The 24,501-nt window shown below is 38.0% G+C and overlaps 1 protein-coding gene across 7 annotated transcripts in view; it reads left to right on the top strand.

Annotated features, from left to right (window-relative positions):
- Positions 1–24,501, top strand: part of Grik1 (glutamate ionotropic receptor kainate type subunit 1) — a 381,104-nt gene that overhangs the window by 276,221 nt on the left and 80,382 nt on the right. For all 7 annotated transcript variants that reach the window (XM_048803561.1, XM_048803555.1, XM_048803556.1 and 4 more), the window contains exon 7: positions 7,877–8,020. In XM_048803561.1, the coding sequence (XP_048659518.1) occupies positions 7,877–8,020 (144 nt within the window). The remainder of the gene's footprint in view (positions 1–7,876; positions 8,021–24,501) is intronic.

Below are 24,501 nucleotides of genomic sequence, written 5' to 3'. Positions count from 1 at the left end.
TAAAAGATACCATCTCACAGAGAAATAAACTTGGGATTTTTTTTTCCTATGAGGAACAAATGAAAAGAAGAAATAAATGAATGAATTTAGTGGTTCTGGATGATTCCATGTTCAGAGTTCCTGACTGTTTTTCAAACCTGAAATAACTCATAAAACACACAGTGATCTGAGAGATAATGATGGGAAGCATTTTGGTACAAATGAGCCTTGAGGAGATTTAAAACCTTGCTTTGAATAAGAATAAGTAGAGAATATCAGTGTAACACCAGAGAGGGAGAAAACAGTAGAGAGAGGCACTGTCAGCTTTTCTGTTCTTTCTCTTGGATTTGTAATTCTAGTGAATTCAAATATGATTCAAAATCCTCTACCCACCTCCAGGCCTTCCAACAAGATTTCTACCATAGGGTGAGCTTTCCAATCATTTTTACCTGTGCTTGGTATATATAACTAAGGAGTTATCGTTTGAAGCTGTTTTAACAGAGATTATGGATTCATGCCAAACATTAAATATTCATCACAAGTATGGCTTAATTTACCCAAAATAAAGTAGCTGTGTGTTCAATTATACTGAGCTGACAGACTAGTTCATACATATCTGTCGAGATGAGGAAGATCAGAGAACGAGGGAGACAGGCTTTGCAATTTATATGGAATCACTAAGGTGATGCTTCCAGGGGCCTGGGTTAATGGCAAGCTTATAGGCAGCAAGCACAGCAGAGCTGAGTCCCAAAGGACAGGAGACACCCTAATCTACTTAGGGTTTATTGCTGTCATCCCACCTAGAGAGGCATTTCAAGGCTGAGTTCTTATTGTTAATATTAGGAACTATAAAAAGGAAAGCGGGGACTTATTAGACCAGAAGAAGGTGGTTCACCACAGTGCTGCAAAATGGGTAGACTAACAATACCAGATCACAGTAATACCAGTCAAAGAAAAAAAAAGAAGGTAATAGGATGTAGCATCCACTAACAATCTGAACCCACGGTTGTGCAGATATAACTTTGAAACTGACAATGTGACGCAGAGTATTGCTCATTATTTATCCAAAGACTCTGCCTTGCCCTGTACCTTCTTCTCCTGTTTTTCCTGAATGTGGCTACATTAGAGAAATGGAAACTGAGTCATGGAGCATGAAAGGCACACATCTGGGGACATTCAATGGACCAATCACGGAACTGGGCCAAGAGGGCACATCCCATGTCCCCAAGTTCAGGCCCAAGGCTCACAAATCTTCAGTTGCCTCTACTAAAACTCTTTCTTTTCTAGCTTAAAGATGACAAGCCCTTGGGTTGCAGTTTCATTAGGTCTCCATATGAGACCCTGCACTCGTCCATTCTTGCATGTCAAGTGCTTGTTGCTCGCCCTGCCCAGAGCCCGCCACTATCCAGGCTGCTTAAATGCTGCCTCGCCAAGGGAGACTTATGAACATAGCTGCATATTAGTGGTAGCTCTTCTCTGTTGTTCTGTCCACCTTGCCTTTTCTTCATAACCCTTATGGCTTTATACCCTATGTTTTGGTTTGTTGGTTCCACGCCTTCCCCTACAGGACTATAAATTTCATGAGGACAGATACATTGTCTTTTGGTACTCCACTCTGTCCCCAGCACTAGAAAGGCCTATCACAAAGTAAATGTAAAGTTAACAAAGGCATTACTGTACTAAATGAATATGAATTAACCTTCCATTGAGATATACTATGTTAATAAAAAATAGTCAAGTACCTGTGAAATATTTCTACAAAAGTCTAAAGAAAGTCCCTAAAATAAGAAATATAGCCAGGCATGTTGGCACATGCCTGTAATCCCAGTGGCCCAGGAGGCTGAGGCAGGAGAATCCCAAGTTCAAAGCCAGCCTCAGCAAAAAGCAAGGTGCTAAGCAACTCAGTGAGACCTTGTCTCTAAATAAAATACAAAATAGGGCTGGGCATGTGGCTCCATGATCAAGTGCCTCTGAGTTCAATCCCCAGTACAGAAGAAGAAGAAGAAGAAGAAGAAGAAGAAGAAGAAGAAGAAGGAGAAGAAGAAGAAGAGGAGGAGGAGGAGGAGGAGGAAGAAAGAAAGAAAGAAAGAAATATGAATGAGTAACATAGATAGAGGTTACTTTAAATTAATATGATTTTTTTAAAACTTCTCATAAACTAACCAGCCTTAATGTCATTACCATAAGTAATTGTGAGTACTGCCATTACTATAAGAGAACTATATTCTCTAAAATCCTACTTATTTTCCTATTATTATGCAAGGTAAATATCCTGGTAGCCTTTTATAGTCATACTTTTCCAGGTGCCACATACATTTAGAGATGTTTATATAAATATATAATATAGGAATTAGGAAATAATATTAGAAAAGCCCATATGTTTTTACTTCTATCCTAAGACTTTCCTATTTTCCCTTAAGTCCTTTATTTGAAAAGTCTTAGAAATTCATACACTAAAAAAAAAAACTCAAAGAATATTCTCACATATGTCAAAACACATTCAAGTCTGAAAATAGAGATGTCAGTCATACCCAAGTTCAAAAACTCTTGACTCTAGACCTAAAAATAGATTTAATTAAAGAGAAACATATTGACTTTAAAAATACAGTTAAAATTAGTTAATTAAGAAAACTGTCACTGAGTGAATAGAGTTAGAAAACAGTAGAACTCACTATTAAAAAACATCTTGAGATTTAAAAAGGACGTTTTATCAATTAAAGTGTTAACATTTGGGAAGTTTAGTGTACTTTTCTTTTTTAAATCTACTTCATTCCTTTCACTATGTTTAATTTGTTCCTACCTGTTGGCTTTGGATATAGATAGCATAATGGAGTGGCCCATTCCACTTACATGGATTCTCTTCTGATGGGGGACCAAAGCCGTGAATAAATCAATTCTGCACAGAAGCCACAAAACACTGATTTGCCATCTGCCTTCTCAGTTGCTCAAATGCACTCACAGGGTGAAGTTGAGTCAGCAGCTTTACCCTGATCTCTGCCATGTACCATTTCCCATATTGTGGTCCACAGGGAAGATATCTTCAGAAAAAACACCTTGAGTCCCCACTGCTACTCCTGTAATGAAAGACAATAGGAAGCTGGATTAGTAGAAAAATGAAGATCTTTCAGGTGAGGAAAGCTTAGGTTTAGGACTTGGCTGTATCTCCTGAATACAACTAGGTGATCTGAGCAAGTTATTTAGCCTCTCTGAGTCTGTCTGTTGGCTTATAAATCTGTATAATAATACTTTATCGTATCATTCCACCACTTAAATTAGAGAACATACACAAACCTTCTAGAACATAGAATTTATTTTATAATACTAGCTGTTTTGCCAATAGTCAACAAAAGAACAAGACATTCTGAAATGACAAGGCAGAATCCTATTCTGCCTTATTCAAGAAAGAGTCTATTTACTTGTAGGAGACCCATCCCTTGTGTTGTACCAGTAACCCATGTTGGACCCTTACCTGGGACCTGTATGACCTTGTATGCCTGTGCAATTACTCAGCTATTTTCTCCACCTCCACATATAGTCCTCTTTCACCTATTGCTTAGTCTCTCTCAAAAATCAGTAAATATTCACTGAGATTTAAATTATGCCAATCTCTCTTGCCAAACCTCACTAAACCTGCTGGAGTTGCTGTCCTAATTACTGAATTTCTTGATTGTGAATATATGTTGATCTCTTCACCACCTTCTCAAACCCATTTCCAAATCCTGCTTATATGACTCTTCCCTACCTCCTGGGTGTTCAGGTGCTCAGGATGAGCAATGCCTCCTCCTCTGCCATTTTGGCTTCCTCAGCAGCATCCACTTCCACAGGCATGTGCTCCACAGCAGGGTTCCTGAAAAGTACTAGTCCTCCACCAGTACCCAAATCCTCATCACTTCAATGAGACAATTCTCAGAAAAGAGGAAATCTAGCCAACTGTGTTAAGTGGGAAATTCCTGTTAAAGCTACCATGGGTTAGATAATTTGGATTTTAAGAGAGGAACTTATTAACACCAAGCCAAAGAGACAGGTCAGGGAATTAGAAAGAAAGGATGTTATTTGGAAGCACTTCTCTGCTAGAAAATTGCCTTGTCCATTCATATCAGGTTTTCAAATGTTTCCAAATTGGGACAGAAAATGGGAAACCTAGCTTCTTGACCATTTCCTCTCCAAAGAAAAGATCTCTCTCTAGAATTCTGATCTCCTCCAGCTTTTCCCACTAGCAATTACATCCCAGCTAGGCACTAAAGCATGGGGACATTATAAGGCCATATAATCCTGTCCCAAAGGTGAGATGACATTCATTGGTTTGTGTTAGAAGTCCCCACAGCCATCCTTGGTTTGATGGTTTGCTCAAAAGATTCATAGAACTTATACTCACAATAACAGTTTATACAATAAAAAGTTACAGAGTAAAATCAGCACAGGAAAAAGTCACAAATGATTGAGTTCAAGAGAAGCCAGGCATGAGCTTCCATGTGGTTTTTCCTAGTGAACTCACTTAGAAAGCATTCAGTTCTCAGCAATGATGTTTGACAATGTGCATGGTATACTACTAACCAGCGATACTCACTCAAACTTTGGTGTCCAATGTCGTAATTGGAGGCCATTCACATAGGCATAGAGCACCCACATAGATACCTCAGTCTCCATAAACTTAATTTAGAATGAAATTTGACTTTCCTTTTCAAGCTGCCTCCAGACTGGTATGGACAATAAAATGGTTCAAAATTATAGATCTGATCAGTGCTTTTCAAATCCAAAGAAAACCATTAATTCTAAAAGCATGCTACTCCTTGACATAAAATGTGTTTTAGATGGGGGAACATTTATACTATAGAGCACTAATAAACCACCGTGGCATGTCCTCCTCTTTTCTGTTTAATGCTGGAGGGCTGCATACTGAACAGAAACTCTCAAGTCATTTTTGATAATAGGTAATGTAATAGACATTGGTTAGGTTTAAAATTTTCTTCTTCCAAATGTGTTTATGCTCACATTTGATATATATCAAAAGCCTGGGTGAAATCACATTGCTCAGTGCTCCTAAGAAAAACTTTTTACCACTACCAGTATCATGAAATAAGAATACACAATGTTTGGTTATTACAATTTGCAGTAAAGCATTAGCTCAGCAGGCTTGGGGGTGCCCAAGGCCTGCACGTTCCAAAGAAAGGATAGCCCTTGACTGGCTCCTGGGAGATGACTTTTAAGCCTTTGGAAAACCTTATCTGATAAGAAAGTTTCTGTATTGCTGGGGTCTTGGGTCATCCAGACAATGTACACTAATGTGATTATGGTATGTGTCTGGGGCTCTGAACCATGCTGTATCAATTTACACACACACACACACACACACACACAAAGAAAGAAAGGGAGAGATATGTATCTGAGCATCTGAGAATTTTACTTACTATTCTTTAAACAACACAGTATAACAATTATTTACATAGCATTTACATTGTACTAAGTGTTATAAGTAATCTAGAGATCATTCAAAATATATAAGGAGAATGTGTGTAAGTTACAAGCCAATACTGCACCATTATGTGCGGGACTTGGGAATCTTCAGATTTTTGCTATCCAAGAAAGGCCCTGAAAGGAATGCCCCATGGATACTAAGGGAAGAGTTTGCAAATTCAAATTTGTAAAAGAGTGTATTCTGCTGATAAAAAGTCTGGATTGCCACAGTGCAGCAGCTATGAGTGTGAATTTTAAAATCTGAGTTTGCATTCTGAGTTGGAATTCTTACTCCTTTTCTTACTAGCTATATAACTTGAAGCAAAGATTCAATTTCACTGTCTGTAAATGGAAACAATGCCCATTTCAAAAGTTTGATTTTTAGCAATTAAAGGTTCTAACATACTTAAAATGCTTATGGTACCTGGCATGTAGAAAAATGTCAATGAATATTAGCTATTATTGTGCTTTTACTGTAATGATTAAATCATTGGACAAGTAACTTGGTTAAAAAGTAACACACTTTCATGAATAAGAGCATACACTCCGTTACCAAATTATGGGGCTTCAGTATTGGTTTTCCCACCATTAGTTTAGTTTCCCACCATTTAACCTCTTCATTTCTTTTCTATAATGGAGTAAAAGTGATGGTGAATATTTAGTGTTTTTAAAGGACTCATGACAGGACTTGAAATACAATAAGTTCTCAATAAATGCTCTTGATTGCATTTTACAAGATCTCAATCTGTCAGTAGCTTGCTTTCTCCCAATAAACCCAATTTGAAATGGCAGAGTGGTGAAAAACAATGGGTGCTAGAATGAAGTAGCCATGAATTTAAAGTCTGCCATGCAACTGATTAGCAGAGTAGACTTTTCCACTTATTTTCTATGAGCCTCAGTTTTCTCATCTACAAAATGAATTACGTCAATCTTGAATTGAAATTATAAAGCATTTTTAAGCTTTAGTAATGGCCACCACCTCTATATGATATTTGCATGTTATATAGGTATGAATGAAATGATTAATCTTAAAACTTTGGAATTATTCACCTTATTTTATTATTTTGGGATTATGCACCTTATTTTATCTGATAGTATTAAGTAACATTAATGCCTTCAGTGAACATTTATTAAATTGTTTTTATGTACCAAGAACTGTTCTAGGAGTTGTATGCAGTGGTGCATGCTTTTAATCCCAATGACTCAGGAGGGAGAGGCAGGAGCAAGTTCAAAGCCCCCCTCATGAACTCAGCAAGGCCCTAAACAACTTAGCAAGATCCTGTATCTGAATAAAAATCAAATGGACTGAGTATGCACAGAAAAATAAGGATTCAAAATAGAGGTATCAGGCTTCAAAGATTGACAAGACAAAATATATATTAATCTCTATTCTCTCTTTCACCTCCATCAAGACATAATCAATGCATAGCAAGCGGTGAATGAATCAACTAATTGCAAAAAAAAAAAAAAAAATTGGATTCTAGGCTTAACTCTGACAATTATTCACTATATACTTATGGCCCTCCACAAATCAATATCCTGCCTAGAGGTCATTTTTTTTTCACATAATAAATAGTTTTATCTATCTGTACTGCTTATTTTGGAGATTTGAGAATTTCAAATGAGTTAATAATGTATTTAAAGTTGCAATGAAACCCCTCCAGTAAAATGTGAAGGTATTTTAATATTTTATCCCCAAAGAAAACCACAGAGCAGTATATCTTATAAAATTCTGTAAGCATCATATAAAACTTTGCAAATGAGAAGAATTTCATGAGGAATGGAAGAAAATGCCCGGCTCCAAGGAAGAATGACTACTTTCAATCTCTGTCAGGGAAATACCTGCTGGCCTGAGCCAGCATATTCTAATTCACATGGATATTCCTCAGAGGGTCTTCCCAAACTTGCTGTTGAACTCAATTCTCTGACTTCAGCTTTCTCAACCCTAGTAAACAAAAGTGACATAGGCATCCTTATCTAGAAATCACCTATTAGTTTTAGTTACAGGAGTTTCTTTCTACCAAATATAAACCAGTAAATACATAAATAAATGTAGATAAATTCTGAGAGACAAAATCTGGTTGTGAATTAGTGAGCTTATGTAACTTCTAGCTCAGGGTAGTTGATCTTAACACCATGCTTAACATGGAAGATGCTCAAAAATATTTGTTTCCTGAATCAAGTCTTTTGTGGCTAATCTGAGTTGCTCTCTTTTTGTAAAAGAAGAATTCCAAACAAAACAGATGTGACTCCAAATTGCTCTGGAGTGCAAAGTATCATTTTGGAGACAAAGAGCTATCAGAGAAGGGAAACCGCACAGCTGAATAATAAGCTGTTTTTGAGATCAGATACATAAAAGTGAAGAAGCAAGAGGAGTGGACACAGAGGTAAAGGAAGGTAAGAGAAGTGGAACTGAAGATCTCATGTGTGTTTTCCTCCACAGACTGAGGCAGCTCTGATGTATGATGCCGTGTACATGGTGGCCATTGCCTCCCACCGGGCCTCGCAGCTGACTGTCAGCTCCCTACAGTGCCACCGACACAAGCCATGGCGCCTTGGACCCAGATTTATGAACCTGATCAAAGAGGCAAGTGGTGGTCTCTTGCAGCCCAGTCAGCCCCTCAGCTCAGCACTGCTCTTTCCCACATGCTTCTGTTGGCATGATGCTTACAGGAGACAGGAAGCCATTGTCAGCCAGTCCTCTCAGGTCTCAGTGTCAAAGATTTGCCTAGAAAACTTTTACGAATTTTCTAATGTGATGCTGAGAAGTTCAAAGAAGCTGTCAGGTCATAATTCCCTCTCTTGAATTTCAGCCATGATGCCAGCTACTGCAGGCCCTCACGGGAGCGTGTCCCCAGTGTAGTAAGTCAAGAGGAGGGTTTGTTCATTGCTGAAGGGTAACAGAAAAAGAAAGGTTCTACATTGTCAGGCATGATTCCTGTGGCTCCTAAAGCTTGGGCTATCCAGCACCCACAAAGCTACCTCTTTATCTTAATAGTACTGTGATTATTTTGCAATTTCTTAACCAATGAGAAGACTTTAGTCCTAACTGAGCTTATTCAGCACAACAGGGCAAGGGGAGTTCTTGGCTAGTGTCCTGGGATCCCTTACATCCCCCACAATGTCCTATTCTTTATAGCACTGTAACTTTGCTTCCAAAGACACTCTTCTGAGAACACAAGACTCTATATGTACGGGGTCTTGGATTAAATTTGTCTCCAACTTGCACCTTAGGGTCTTTATGGACTGTGAAATATAAAATAAGACTCTCGGGAACAGCCAGGCCTGACTAAACATGCACCATATTCCGTGACAGGCTTCGGTATTTTCTCTGTGGGATACAGAGATTTGCCTCTCAAGTAAAGACCATCTTTGATCTCCATACTAGAGGAAGATGGAGTAAGTCAAACCCCTAGGTGAGAAGAATTGGGTGGGGAGATAGTACAAGAGAAAAACTAATGCATTATCCTAAGGAAAGATGCCTGCTTTGGGCTCAATCTCTTCTGGTCTCTTCAGCACCTGCAGACCCTCTTTCAAGCTGTTCAATCCACTTCCCATTAAAGGCTGACTCAAATTCATAAAGATGAGGACGAAACTGGCAGGATGTGTAAGGAGTAAGTCCCCAGCCTCCAAAACAAGGTTGCTTTCAAGACTGGGACTGGGGTGTGAATGAAGGAAGCCCTCACTTTTAGGTGTAATGCCTGCACTTGCACAAGACTGAGAAGGACTTCTTCTTTAAACACTGTGACTCTCTTCTTCCTAGTCCCAACAGTGACTATCTGCATTTATATCCCAGCTCTACGAACTCTCATGAGCAATAGAGTCTGGGCAGGTTATTTAACCTGTGTGGGAACACAACTATCTACCTCTCAGCATTATTGTGTGCATAAAGAGGAAGACTACTGCTCATGAAGAACAGTGTAGGAGCCCAATAAGAATTTGAGGTATTAGCTATTCTCTAGGCAAGGGAACAAACCACTAGCAACAGTTGACTGAGAGAATGGTTTCAGGAATTTATAACTGGCAACAACAACAACAGCAAAGAAATCACAAATAGGCATGAAATGAAATGCCCTTTCTGACAGCTACATAAATCTGACACACTGTGCCTAATAGAAAAACATCACATGGCCTCCTCTTCTCCCCACAGTGATCATGGTTATGGCCTCAATTGCCATCCTGATTACCTTGATCTTTAACACGAGAACAGCTGGTTCCCTTTTATCTCGTACCAGTGCAAGGAGAGGCAAAAGCTACATAAAAGCTTGAGATCAAACACTCAGAGCACCCCAAGCACCTTTTTGCTTGTACTTAAGTTGCATAAGAAGGTGAAATTACCAAGCTCCATTTAGGCATGTTTAAAGAAATAATGAGCTCCAGCATGAGAGACCATATTGAAAGCAAGAAAGCATTTTATATTCATTCACTCCAAAGAGCAAATTCCCCATTCTCGGGCTCCACAGTTGGAGGTGAAAGGAAGGATGTGGGGGAGAATGCATCAGCAATCCTCATCACCTTTGTTCACATCCTCTTTTGTCTCGTGAGATACAGAGCCATCTGCTACCTTTGGCGGGATATAGGTACCTGCCGAGAAGATGGGTTGTGGGAGTGGGTAACCAGGAGCAATGCCCCAGCCTGTTGGAAGACTGGCACAGAGGAAATTCTGAGACGAACTAAAGCATGCAGAAGAGAAAACGCAGGTGTTTCTTTAGATGAGCACACAACTCAACAAAACTTTGCAAGTGCAGAGTTTTATTAGGAAACGTGAAATAAGGCACTTAGTCCTAAAACTTCCCCTAGTCCTTTCTTTTAGGAGTTTCACTTTCCAAAACTAGAATTATAAAGAATGTAAAAGAGAAAGTCAGCGGATTGAATTTATGGGGTGAAGATCAAATTTGTCACAGGAGGTAAACTTCCCGAGCAGAGGTGGTTGCACGTGTACTAATCCCTGATAAATGCACATTGTTCAGAATCAGGAAGCCTTTCGGATGTGTATCTCAAGTTGCCTATCATTCATTGTTTGAAGCTCAGTGGAGACAGGGGAGAGAAAAAGAACATTTGAAGCATGAGTGAGTATAATATAGTGTTAGTGAGTATGATATAGTGCTGGGCATTTGCAAAACAAGTATGTTTTAAGAAATGACAAATTCCCATTTAACAAGAATTACTGGAAGTCCATTATGTAAATTATATGTATAACTTGCACTCTGAAACACACCACACACACACACACACACACATACACACACACACACACGGTGTGGTGCTGAGGATTGAATCTAGAGCCTCACAGATGCTAAGCAAATGCTTTATACTGAGTTATACCCCCAACCCTCTATGTATGTACTTGTAACTTGTCATCACACAGGCTAGTCCTCCAAAATAGCAGATATGAACTCTGCCATTCACTAATATAAATTCTACATTGTTAAGAAATTATAGGTTTCATTGAAGCTTTCCTATACCACTGGGTAAATCCTATACCCTTGATCAGGTTATGTGGGGGTCTCTAGAGACCTTGCCTCTGATCCCCCATGCCATCTCTCTCATCTCCTTCCCAGTCTCCAACACTTGCTAAACTTGCTGGACTCCCTGAACTTGCCATATAATCCTGTTAAATTTTCTTCCCTCTGATTGAAAATTCCATCCTCCACTACATAATACTTTATGTCTCAATGCAAGCAGTAGTTCCTATCTTCTGGCCTTGACTCACAAATGTGGGTTCCTTATCTCTACTCCAGCTGTTATTACACTGTAATTTTTTTTGAGGGGGATGTCTGTTGTTAAGCTATGCTATTCCAGTCTCAATTTCCTAGATTTTCACAACAATGGATGAAGAGTAAGTGCCCAATAACATATGAATTTATTATCAAATTAATGATTGAACAAAGAAACTTAAGAACACATGCTTATAGCCTGTATGTGAATGTAATTGCTCTAGGACATACTCAGTGCATGAATATCACATCCAGAAACAATTCAAGAAGGCAGAGAAAAGGGATGGACCAGTCCTGTCCCAGGCATGAATTCCAATGGGACAGTGTGGCAGAGGTCTTAGGAATACAGCAACCCATTTAGCTGTAGCACTGGCAACACAGGACGTGAGATTCAATGGCAGTGATATCAGTGTGATCTTAGGTCATTTACCTTCTTTGTTACTCAATTCCTGCTTCTATAAAATGGGAATAAAAATATCCACTGCACATGCTTGTGTGGATTACATGTAACACACTGCACATGCTTGTGTGGATACTATGTAAAACCTAGCAAAATGTCTCTCATGCAGTTGTTGCTCAGAAAAGAGTAGCTACCATCAAATAGAAGGTTCTGTTAAAAGTGTGTACCATGGAAGGTGGTGACTTGTCATCACATGGGCTAGTACTTCCCAAAAATGGCAGATATGAACTCTGCCATTCACTAATATAAATTCTACAGAAGAAATGAGGCAGTGAATGGAAAACGTTAAGTATATCGCCAAGCATATTGTAAGCACTGCATGTTTGCAGTTAGTATTTCTGGTGTCCTGTCATTGTTATTTTGACTGGAGTCTAGGATGATATACTAGTGTTTTGCAAAAAGAAGGACAGTGGGAAATCAGGAGTTCCCTGGAGACAGGCATGCAGCATACAGGAGGTGAATGGCAACCATACCAGGGAATGAAGGAACTTTCAATCATAGACCACACACATGATTATTCAGGGAGGGTGAAAGGACAGTAGGCAACAATCAGCCAGGTTGAATGCCTAAGTCTTTTCAGGCTGCTGTAACAAAATACCATTAGGGAGTGCCATATAAGCTGGCTGTGGGGTAACCCATGAAGCAGTTTTGGTGGAGGCGAACACTGGAGGATTCTTGAAAGCTCTCTCATCATGGGTGCCGACAATAGCAATGAATGAGGCCCAAAACAGACAACCAGAAATTTTAGGTTAAATCAGTGGTTCTTAATTATTTTCTGGGTCTCAGAACCTCCATCAAAATTGATGGATGCACAAATCCATTGTCCCCATTAAATGCACACAAATTCCTCTGCAATCTCAGGAGTTCCCTGAATCCCACATTAAACATGCTTGTGTGAAGTTTTAAAATAGACTTCAGTTGGATTCCAGGAAAACAGAAGTATAAATGAAGCATAGGAGTTCTGTTGGGGCTGGATGGAGTGATCCATGAAGAAGTGGTGAGAAATAAATTGAAGTAAATATGGAAAAACAATTGGAAATTGCTTTCTGATCTGAGAAACTCAAATTTGATTGATGATTGACAGGAAGCTACTGTTCTTGAGGCAGAGACAAAATGATGTTTCAGATAGTTTATTTTGGCAGCTGTGGGTAGGCTTAATTGAAAAAGATAAACTCACAAAGATTATTGAGAAAGGTATTGTAGACATCTTGGTTCAGAAGTTATCATCACTCACAAAAGCTAGAAGGAAATTTGATTCATTCAAGAGATGTTTCTTTGATATAACCCTAACTTCTCCCTTAGGTTTAAATTCACCCAGTCCCTTCCTTTCTGGAAATTTCTCCTTGGATGTCCTCTTGACACTCCCACACAAAAACAAAATGCCCCAACAAAGTACATTTCCTATTAAATTGATTATTATTGAAACGCACCCCCCCTCAATTAGGAACCATGCAACTGGCACATCAAACATAACTACCAAGACAGCAAAAACCACTTATTTTTGGCTCCAATCTCACATTTTGAAAAAATTTTTCTCCCTTTTATTTTATTTTTTAATTTTTTATTTCTATATGACAGTGGAACACATTATAATTCTTATGACATATATGAGCACAATTTTTCATATCTCTGGTTGTATACATAGTATATTCACACCAGTTCGTGTCTTCATACATGTACTTTGGATAATAATGATCATCATATTCCACCATCATTAATAACCTCATGCCCCCTCCCTTCCCCTCCAACCCCTCTACCCTATCTGGAATTCATCTATTCCTCCCATTCTCTCTCTCCCCCTACCCCACTATAAATAAGCCTCCTTATGTAAAAGAAAACGTTCGGCATTTGGTTTTTGGGGATTGGCTAATTTCACTTAGCATTATCTTCTCTAACTCCATCCATTTACCTGCAAATGCCATGATCTTATTCTCTTTTATTGCTGTATAATATTCCATTGTGTATATATGCCACATTTAAAAAAATCCATTCATCTATTGAAGGACATCTAGGTTGGTTCCACAGTTTAGCTATTGTGAATTGTGCAGCTATAAACATTGATATGGCTGTGTCCCTGTAGTATGCTGTTTTTAAGTCCTTTGAGTATAGACCTTGGAGAGGGGTAGCTGGGTCAAATGCTGGTTCCATTCCCAGTTTCCCAAGGAATCTCTATACTGCTTTCCATATTGGCTTCACAAATTTGCAGTCCCAACAGCAATGTATGAGTCTACCTTTTTCCCCACATCCTCACCAACACTTACTGTTTTTTGTCTTCATAATAGCTGCCATTCTGACTGGAGTAAGATCAAATCTTAGAGTGGTTTTGATTTGCATTTCTCTAATTGCTAGTGATGATGAACATTTTTTCATGTATTTGTTGACTGATTGTACATCATCTTCTGAGAAGTGCCTCTTCAGGTCATTGGCCTATTTATTGATTGGGTTATTTGGGGGTTTTTGGTGTTTAGCTTTTTGAGTTCTTTATATACCCTAGAGATTAGTGCTCTATCTGATGTGTGAGGGGTAAAGATTTACTCCCAATACCAATGGTACAGAATAGAGAACACAGAGACTAACCCAAAAAATTACAATTATCTTTATTAGACGAATGTCCAAGAACATGCATTGGAGAAAAGATAACCTCTTCAACAAATAGTGCTGGGAAAACTGGAAATCCATATGCAACAAAATGAGATTAAACCCCTATCTCAAATCATGATGCACAAAACTCAACTCAAAATGGATCAAGGACTTAGGAATACAACCAGAGACCCTGCGTCTAATAAAAGAAAAAGTAGGCCCTAATCTCCATCATGCAAAATTAGGCCCCAACTTCCTTAATAAGACTCCTGTGGTGCAAGACTTAAAATCAAGAATCAATAAATGGGATGGACTCAAACTAAAAAATTTCTTCTCAGCAAAAGAAACAATCTGTGAGGTGAATAGAGATCCCATCTCACATTTAAAATCATTCAGTGAAAATCTGGGGACATTTCATGACTTTTTATATCCTTAAGGCAATGACAGTCTTAGAGTCCCTTAGTGTTGAAGCACAGCCTCAACTTAGTGACTACAAAATCCAAGTCAAAGATATGAAACAGTAGTCCAACTTGATTTAACATCAAATTTCTCCCCCCTCTGTGCTTAAACTTGCTGGATGGCTCTATCAAAATAGTGAGAGTGGGTAGACTATCTTCTCTTTCTTCTTCTTTCTCTTACTTCTTTGGCTGCTGTACCTCCCACTAGCCCCAAAATACATAGGACAGTTAGTATTTGGCTAGGTTGACTTCTGACTTGGAGCTTGGTGACTAGTTTAAATTCATGTCTCTGTGGACTGGGAGAGTTTTGAAGCTAACTCTTTCTTGAATTACTTCCGTTGACTCCATGAGTTCCTGTTGGGCCATCTCTCTTGATCTTTCTTTGACCCAGACCAAGGGATCCTTTTTCCACTGGAAGCTTGCATGCCTTCCTCAGCCCTTTAACATCCAGTGGCATACCCTGGGATCTTTCAGCTAAAGTCTCCTAACCCCTCCAGACAGTCCTATTTATTCTAACCCAGGACATTCCCACTGGGGTGCTATGGATACAAATCTGGACACTCATGCACCCACTCCCTGACAATTTGGGGAGTGCCTCTAATCATATTGTAGTTTAAGTGCTGCCAACTTTCTGCCCTAAATATTCTTTAACACCATTCCCTGCCGACTTCCTTGTTCTTTCTTTCCCTGAATATTAAAATAGCCTCTAACTAGGCTCTCTATTTTGAGTCTTGACCCTTTTATAACTATTGCCCACGTATATACAAAGTCATGCACATAAATATAAGTACACTGTGGATAGTCTACCCTCTAGAAATACAAATCTGTTTGTGGTTTTCTATGTCTACCATCCTGTTCCACATACAGCAGATGCTGATGACTTTTCTTTTCCTGACTAAAACTCACCTAATAACATCCCTATTGTAATATTCTTTTCAGCCCAGAAAGTCTGCCTTCCATTTTCTCTCAAGCTAACTCTTACTCAGAACTCATTTTCTCTAGCAAGTCTATCCTCAACTTCTATTTAAGGATAGTCGTCCATTAGATCCCATAGCTCCTACACATCTCCCTGTTAGCACTTAACATGCTTCATTCAGGTACTATAAGATCGTTCTCTGAGGCAGGGAAAAAGTCAATTAATTTTTGTGTCCTCATAGCACCATGCCTAAAAACAGCAGGCATTTAAAAGATGCTTGTTGAACTGAACCCAGGAAGTTAAAATCTAGCACATAAAAAATTTTTGCTGAACTAATACTTATTTTTAAACTATATCAATAGTTCCTCATTGATCTATTCTAAAATACATTTGCTGCATAGGAATGAAGAATTATTTCCAAATATCAATGTGTATGGAAGGTCACTGAGAGCTACAAAAAAATATGGACAGCTTTCTGCCACTGTTTTGCTATGAAAATATAATTTACTGGTTCAATTTTGATGGAATTAGGATAATAAACTTGAATATATAAACTGAATATTTAAATTCTAGCTTTAAAATTCAAATAGTAAAAGATCAAATTCTTTACTGAGGCACCAATATATACCTTAATATTTATCTGGAATTTTCTTTAGCAGGTCTGTATTGAGTGGTTTAACAAACTAGATACAAAATGGCACTGTTGAAAAAAAAGTTGAAATCCTGGAGAAACATAAGCTCTGACATATTTTAATCCTACTGTGACTCCACTGAGGAACACTTCTCATTATTGCATGCTATTTTATTTGTTTGCTAGGACAAGTTGCCCCATGATTGCTTAGGTGACATTGGATGTGGCCAGAAAACTCAGTTAAATTTTTTCTCTTTGGAAAATTTCCATTTTTTTTTCTTGTTCTGTACGTCTTAAAAATTTCCTGCACTCTGGCTCCTTATTTTTCAACCTGTCTACCTAGTCTGCCCTGGGTTAAAGGAAAACATTTCCCCAGCACCCTCCACTTTTAGGACACTTAGACCCAAAGGACTTTTTAGGTCTTTTCCTAAATTCCCTATTCAACTCTGGACAAAGAAAAGAGATGAGTTTCTAACTTTTGGAGTTTATAGTTCTTAACAGTTACATACATTGTCTTACATATAACTCTTAGTTCATATGTAATACTATAAAAATATCTGAGACTGAGTAATTTATAAAGAAAAGAAATTTATTTCTTACAGTTCTGGAGGCCAAGAAGTCCAAAATCAAGGCATTTGCATTTGGCATCTGATAAGGACATTCTTGCTGCATCTGCACATGGCAGAAGATAGAAGGGCAAAAGGGGCCTAGCTAATTCCTTCCAGTCCTTTCTTAAGGACGCTCATTATCTCTTGAAAGCCAAAGCCTCTTAATACTGTTGCAATGGGAATGAAATTTTAACATGAGTTTTGGAAGGACCATAAATAGTCAAACCATAGCAATAATAAGGCACTAAGACACTTGTCCCCGAAATAGCCCATCAGTGGCCAGGTGAATGATCACCTGCCAGAAATGTCAAAAGGAGGTATTAACAAGGCAGAAGATTTGACCAAATACTTCCTAATTTATATGATTCTAAGTATCATTTGTAATTATAAGATAACATCAGGGTTTTGTGTCAATTAGCTTCCTTCTTCTATTCAGCTACTAATGTTTCATTCTGTACCACATTTTTAAATAATTTCCTTCATGTATGTGTATGTCCACATGTAAACATGTTTAATTAACTAAATTAGTACATGTACATATACATATATATGCACATATGCATCATATTAATGGAGGAATGTGAATGTATGTTTTGTATGGGGATATATATGTATATACCTGTGTTGTATGTATATATGTACATATACTTGTGTCTATAGATTTTTTGCTGAGCAGTATTCTAACCAAAAATTTGAGATATACCTGTATTGATGCACACTTATTTATCTTATTCATTTCCATTGAAATACAGCATTCTATAAGTACTTATTGAATACCATAGATGGCAGACACCATTCTAGACAAGAGAACTGAATAATGAGCGAAGTCCTCACTCTCATGGAACTTATACTCTACCTAGGGGAATCAGACATACATAAAAGGGAATACAGTACTTCAGGTGATGAAAAGAATAATTTTTTTTAAAAAAAGGCTCAGAAGAGGTAGAACTTCTTCAAGAAAGAAATGGGAATTTCTATATTATACAATGTGGTTAGAAAACAGCTTTCAGAAGAATTAAATTTAAGTACGTAAATCCCTGGAGGAAAAGAAAGAGCTAGGCTTGCACATTAGGAGGGTAAAAGAGTCACAGAGTGAGAATCTTGGGCATTGAACATGTTCCAAAGTACTTGTCCATTGCCCTGTGAATGGATATTTTGGCTACCTTTTTTTTTTTTTCACATCTGAACAATGCTGTGGTGAACATCTAAATTTATGCACAAAAGCTAGATCAGCTCTAGGCCAGTACTGTCCATTAAAAATGTAACGTGGATTACATATATACTATATTTTCTAGTACTCGCTTTTAAAAAGTAAAAAATAGATGAAGATAATTTAAAGTATATATTTTACTCAAACTAGTATATCCAAAATATTATCATTTTGTCATAAAATTAATATAAAAATTATTATGAGTTTTTTTACTGTATTTAAGTCTTTAAATTGAGTATCTTTTTTTAAATTTTTAATGTTGGTTGTTCAAAACATTACATAGTTCTTGACATATCATATTTCACACTTTGAGCATTATAGGTACAAAACATTGGGGTTCATTCTGACAGAATCATGTGTGTGTAGAATATAATTTGCTCTATTTTAGTCTCCATATTTCCTCTTTTCCTCCCCTCATCCCTTCCTTTGTTCTCCTTCTTCTATTCTCTTGGTCTTTCTTCAATTTATTTATAGGATTTATTTTAAACTTAAACCATCTCTCAGCTTTGTCTAACCACAGCTCAAGTACTCAACAGCCACATGTCACCCCTAGCCACAATATTGGGTAATTATCGTAATCAACTTGGGTTGGTATGACAAAACACTGTAGAAGAGGTGGATTACACAACTGATACATATTGCTCACAGTTCTGGAGGCTAAGAAGTCCAAGATCAAGTTGCCATCAGGGTCAAGTTTTGATGATGCCTTAAATCTGTCTTGCCTATGATTGTGTTCTCACTGCATCCTCACATCATCGAGAGAGGTGGCTCTGGTGTCTCTTTTTCTTTTTATAAGGTGCCAATCCCATCATAGGGGCTTCATCTTCATGATCTCATCTAAACCTAACTACTACCCCCAAAGCCTCATTTGCTAATACATTGTAATTAGCGCTGCAAGGCATGAATTTGGGGGAGACACAAATGTTTAATCCATAACAACAGCTCAGTTCTGGACTATACACCCAGATTCATCTTCTGCTTTACCAGTAGAATAGTTTATTATCACTACACTGAATACCCACAAACTAAGAGGCTTAAAACAACATCCACTTATTGTCTCACACTTCCTATGGATCAGAAGTCTGGCAAGCCTTACCTGGGTCCTCTTCTCAGGATCTCAGAAGGCTGAAAAAGTTGCTGCTTTGGACTGTTGCAGTCCCAGCTAAGACCCAAGGTCCTCTTCTAGGCCCACATGGTTGTTGGAAGAATTGACTTCTGGCAGCTGTGGCAGCTAGCTTCTTTATGATCAGAAGAGACCAAGTCTCTGTCTTCTCAACCTCCATTTAAGGGCTCTCTTGATCAGGTTAGGGTCACACACTTTTTATTAAGAAAATTCGACTGATTAAAAGTCCCATTGACAGCTACACGAATTGCATCACCTTTGCCATTTAACATGACCTAATCAATATAGAAAGACATGCATCATAGCCTCAGGTCTCACTCAAGCTCCAGGGAACAGTATCATCAGGACGTGCTTCACTAGGGCTCATTTTAAAACTCTGTCAACCACAACCAGATTTTGCCAACTTACTCAACAAAGTAGCTCTACAGCCTTGCAAGCCCTCCAGCTTGCTCACCTCCCTATCCGTACTACGCCTTTGCTGTATAAAGACCCAACTTCATAGTCCCCCTGTTTATAGCCAGCCTATTCTATCCACCTCCTCTCAGATTCTTTTCCTTTCCAAAACCATTTAGACCTCATTGTTGATCCATCCTAATTAATATTTTATCAATACCTTCATTTCTTTCACCCACTTTTGTGCTCCACCTACCTAAGAAAATCCCAATGCTAGACCAATACTATAATCTACCTCTCCTCCCCCTAGGCCAGGTGGCAAGGTTGAAGCTAAAAAAAAAAAAGAAAATCATATATCCTTGCAGCTTGGCCCCATGGCAAACCCATGGTTTCCAGCCATAGGGAGGCTCTTGGGGACACCTCTCAATTCTTTCACTTGTCAATGTCCATTTATTTCTTCCAATTCTTCACAATTATCCCACATCATTGTTACTTCCACAAAGCCACAATTCGGCTACCCTTATTATCAGCTTATCTCCAACTTATTTAAGAAAACTGAATGCAGCAGGTGTGAACAACTTTAATTTCAAAAAAACTATTGACAAACTCTTGTCACATTCATTCCCTTTCTCCAGAATCAGAGGGTGAAGTACCAGGCCTTCTCCTCAGTGTTTATCTGGGTTGCTCCCCCTCTTGTATTCTCTACCCAGAATGTCTTTTCTGTCACTCACTTGCCTTCTGACTACATTGGAACAAGGAGCTCAGTACAGGTAACACATTTTCCAGAAGATCTTTTGAAGCAATACCCCTGCCTACCCATACACACACATTTCCCTTTTCCTCATTTCTCCACAAATACTCTGCCTAAACCTGTACATTGCCTTTGTTGTGTTTTTTTTATTTGTTATTTTTAGTTATACACGACAGGAGAATGTATTTTGACATGTTATACATATGTGGAGTACAACTTCCCATCATTCTGGTTGTACATGATGTGAATGAATTACATTGGTCACGTGTTCATATATGAAGATAAGATGAAGATAAGAAAGTAATGACCAATTCATTCTACTAACCTACCTCTCCCTAGTCCTCTTCCCTTCCGTTCATTCCCCTTTGGCTAGTCTAAAGATCATCTATTCTTCCCTGTCCTGCCCACTTTTTGTGAGTTAACATCTGCATATCAGAGAGAACATTTGGCCTTTAGAGTTTAGGGATTGGCTTATTTCACTTAGCATGATAGTCTCCAGTTCCATTCATTTACTGGGAAATGCCATCATTTCATTTATTTTTATGTACCATTGCTTTTATATCATTATACTATGAATACATACATCTATCTCCTTTTTGGGAAAGAAGATTTATCATACATATTAACAAAGTGTCTAGCTCTCTTTCTACATACAGTACGTGCTCAAAAAATCTTAGTATCTAAATAAATGAATGTTTCTTTGAACATGATATCTCACTCAGGTTAACCAGGGCAAGATGTAAATTCAACCCATGTGGGATCCATGTTTATCTTCATATATAAATGACATTGATTAGCTGGAATGATAATCATCTATACCACAAAGGTAGTTATCTGATAGATATGATCAAACTATTTTAATAATTCAAGATAGGATGACCTGATTTCTGGGTTTCGATCATATCTAGATAATGAGACAGTGCCTTATTCCTACCCACACCACCCATGTACTGTCTCAGATTTGTGCCCCTGCTGAGTTAATTGATTTTCCCATACAAAAGTCAGTTTATTCCATTTTAGAAGGTAAGCAACCACATGAGCCAAAACTGAAGGAAACTAGCTTATGTTAAAAAAAAAAAAAAAAACAGGTGCATATTCTAAGATAAGTCTTTAGGAAATAAAACTAATTTACTCAGAGTGTACGGCATAGATATAGTTAAAGTCAGCAGATTTAGAGTTGGAAATCAAATATTGGCAAGAAAAGCCATTATATTTTTAAATTATGCAGTGATCCATGCAAGCTGTTATTGCAAGATAATGGGTTATAAACAACACACATAATAGTTAAAATAATTATATATTGAACAGATGAGAATATGATAAATGCATCATTTCAGTTCCGGAAATAGCTGACATCCTAGGAAGTTATGTGGTCTAAAGGTTATGTTTATCATTTCTTCCTTTGCTTAATGTTTATTTTCATTGCCATTATTATGTATACTTCAGATTTGTTTTTAAATGGCTTTTCTGAGAACTAACATAAAATTGTAGGTGACTGGACATAGATTGCATTGCTCACACAGAGGGTGAATTTCAGATATGTGTCATGGTATTGTACTCTAGGGATCTGAGAAAGACACTAATTGTACAGTTAGTCCATCAGGGCTGTGTTTATATAAGAGATGCAGTATGCATTTCCCTTAATTAAAAACAAATTAAATAACACCATGATGAATTGCACCTGTTAAGTCAGGAGTCAAGGCCAAGTGTAGACAAATTTCCGAAATCCATAAAATGTGTTACATATTTTCGTTTCTCTGTATATGTTCCTTGGTATCTTGATCTTATTCCCAGTAATCCTATATTAAAATGTTAGCAAAATAAAAATTTGTTAAGTGAATAAATAAGTGATTAAAGGAGTCACTCCTGTAATGTACTTTCATGGTCCAAGAGAGCATTCCTAAACTTGGAAAATCTTTTAAATTTCCTTTGGAGCTGAACTGAGATCTGAGAGTTGATTTGGGGATGCAACTGAACCAAGTTTGACAGCTTCTCCAATCCTATCGCCATGGCGCTGTGGCCTTGGGCGGGCGGCAAGGAAACACAGAATTTCACCTCTTTCAACAGCCGGTTGTAGTGTGCTTATTCGAATCTTCCCAGGAGGAAAGGGGCTGTGGGAACAAGGTAGGATGTAGACACATTCTTCTCCTTCCTTGTAATCTTATGGCCTTTGGGGTTTGTTGGCCACTAGGAAGAAGTTCCTAAATCCTAGGCCTGGGTACTTTCCCTCTACTTTCTTCTCACTACCTAAAAGGGCACAACTTTCCAAACACTGCTATATCCAATCATACCTTACACAAGTATTCTAGATGCCCACCAAATGCAGGTAATAGAATTCAAAGATAAAGAAAACATTCTTTGTCATCTAGGAATTAGCTAACAATTGGGGGAGAAACTGCTAACAGGAACAGCTAACTTAATACATATTTATTATTCCTGAACACAAAATAAGTAGAATATCAATTGTTAGGAAAGCAGTTAATATGTTTAACATAATAAGTAAGAAGTAGTATAGAAAGTAGCACCTTGCAAGGACATAGGGGATCTTTTTAAACTATATTTTCTTCTCTTAACATGTTTGTATCACCTAACTCTAGCTTTTTTTTCCTTCCTTTTAATTTCTCCTTTAAAACCCTTTTATGGCTGTGAAACTTCTAAAAATGTGATTTAATGGCCATTTCAATATGCAGCATTTGTTTTTAAATACCTCATTGTTGAAGGAACCCATTCTTCAGTCACTCAGGGCTTAAAAACAAAGACTCTTGTTACAGGAACACATTGAAAAGGTGCTGGGTGATTCATTTACTCTAACTGATTTTTCTACTGAATTTCCAGACTAGAAGTAGTGTGCTTACAAATGCACAACGAAATTGATGGTGCTAAACACTTGCATCAGTCAATAAAATTATGACCAGAGTATATGAATCAATTAGCAAAAACAAGAGAGAGAATTGTCAAGCACTATCCTACCAATAAAACTCCTATTTGAAATACAGATAGGAGGAGAGGTGATGCTTTCCAACTGTATTCAGACCTGCTGGGTATTGATACCTACTACTTAGCAATTAGTTGAAAGCTACCATGGTTCAATGTTAGAAGGTTCTGACAATTAAACTTTAATTCAGATTTTTTTTTTTTTTAACACATAACCAGAAACCAGGAGCACTGTTTCATTTTGTTAGATTTACGTGTTCAGACAGCAAGTCAATTGTGTCTTGCAGGATGCAGGGACAGACAAGCCCATTTCAAGGAAAGCTCAATAGTGTGCTAGTGCAGATGTATAACAGTTTCTCATAAATGACTTATATTTGTTGAGGAATTGTGCCTCTCACACACGTACATGTACACACACATATTTACATACACAGTCCTCCAATTGAGTCTTAAGGATGAAAAAAATCACCCAATCTCATCTTGGTGCCACCACTATGGTGGGCAAGTCACGTAAGTTCTTTTTCATATCAGCTCTCTGTGATCTTATTATAGGAAATGTTATAAAAAGTGAAAGGAAGACTGATCTATATTTTTCCACCATAAAAATTCACTGAATACCTATTTCGTGAAGTTAATCACATTGGGAGGCTTTGTTCACTCCAAGCCTTTTAAATTGAAGCTATCAGGAGCAGCAAACACCACAGACATGCAGTTGAAAGGAAATATGAGGAGGAAGAAGAGGCAGGATCCAAGATCCCTGTCCTACCTTACATCAGTGGTGACTGGAAGATGGATGCAGACATGACAGGAGTCTTTGTGATGTCCACCAGCAAAGAACCCTTGTCACTTAACAGCCTGCCTAAAGGGCAGGTGGGATATAAGAACAATCTTTCCAAGTACCCAAGTCTGACTTCTCTAATAGAGCCATGTACTGGTCACAAATGGAGCACTGTGCCCAAGCTCAGGGCTGGGTAAAGGTGCACAGCTTTTTGAGTTACTGTGAAGACAAGTGTTTGAGAGCATTAAGAAGATTAACAGAGAAATAATGATTATTGGTCAAGAATAATTAGGAGCTTACAATATATTTAAGTGCTACATTTGTTTCCTAGAGCTGCCGTAACCACATTCCATAAAATGGGTGCTTACACTGATTTTTAGTGTCATAATTTAGAGACTGGAAATATGAGATTAAAATGTTAGCAAGACTATTTTTTTTCTGAGGCCTGTGAGGAAGAATCTTTTCCAATCCTCTTTCCTAGCTGCTGGTATGCTATAAGTTTGGGACAG

This window comes from Marmota marmota, unplaced genomic scaffold (genome assembly GCF_001458135.2).
Source record: "Marmota marmota marmota unplaced genomic scaffold, marMar, whole genome shotgun sequence".
Lineage (NCBI taxonomy): Eukaryota > Metazoa > Chordata > Mammalia > Rodentia > Sciuridae > Marmota > Marmota marmota.
Note: the sequence above shows the minus strand (reverse complement) of the source record. Positions and strands in the feature narration are given on the sequence as shown.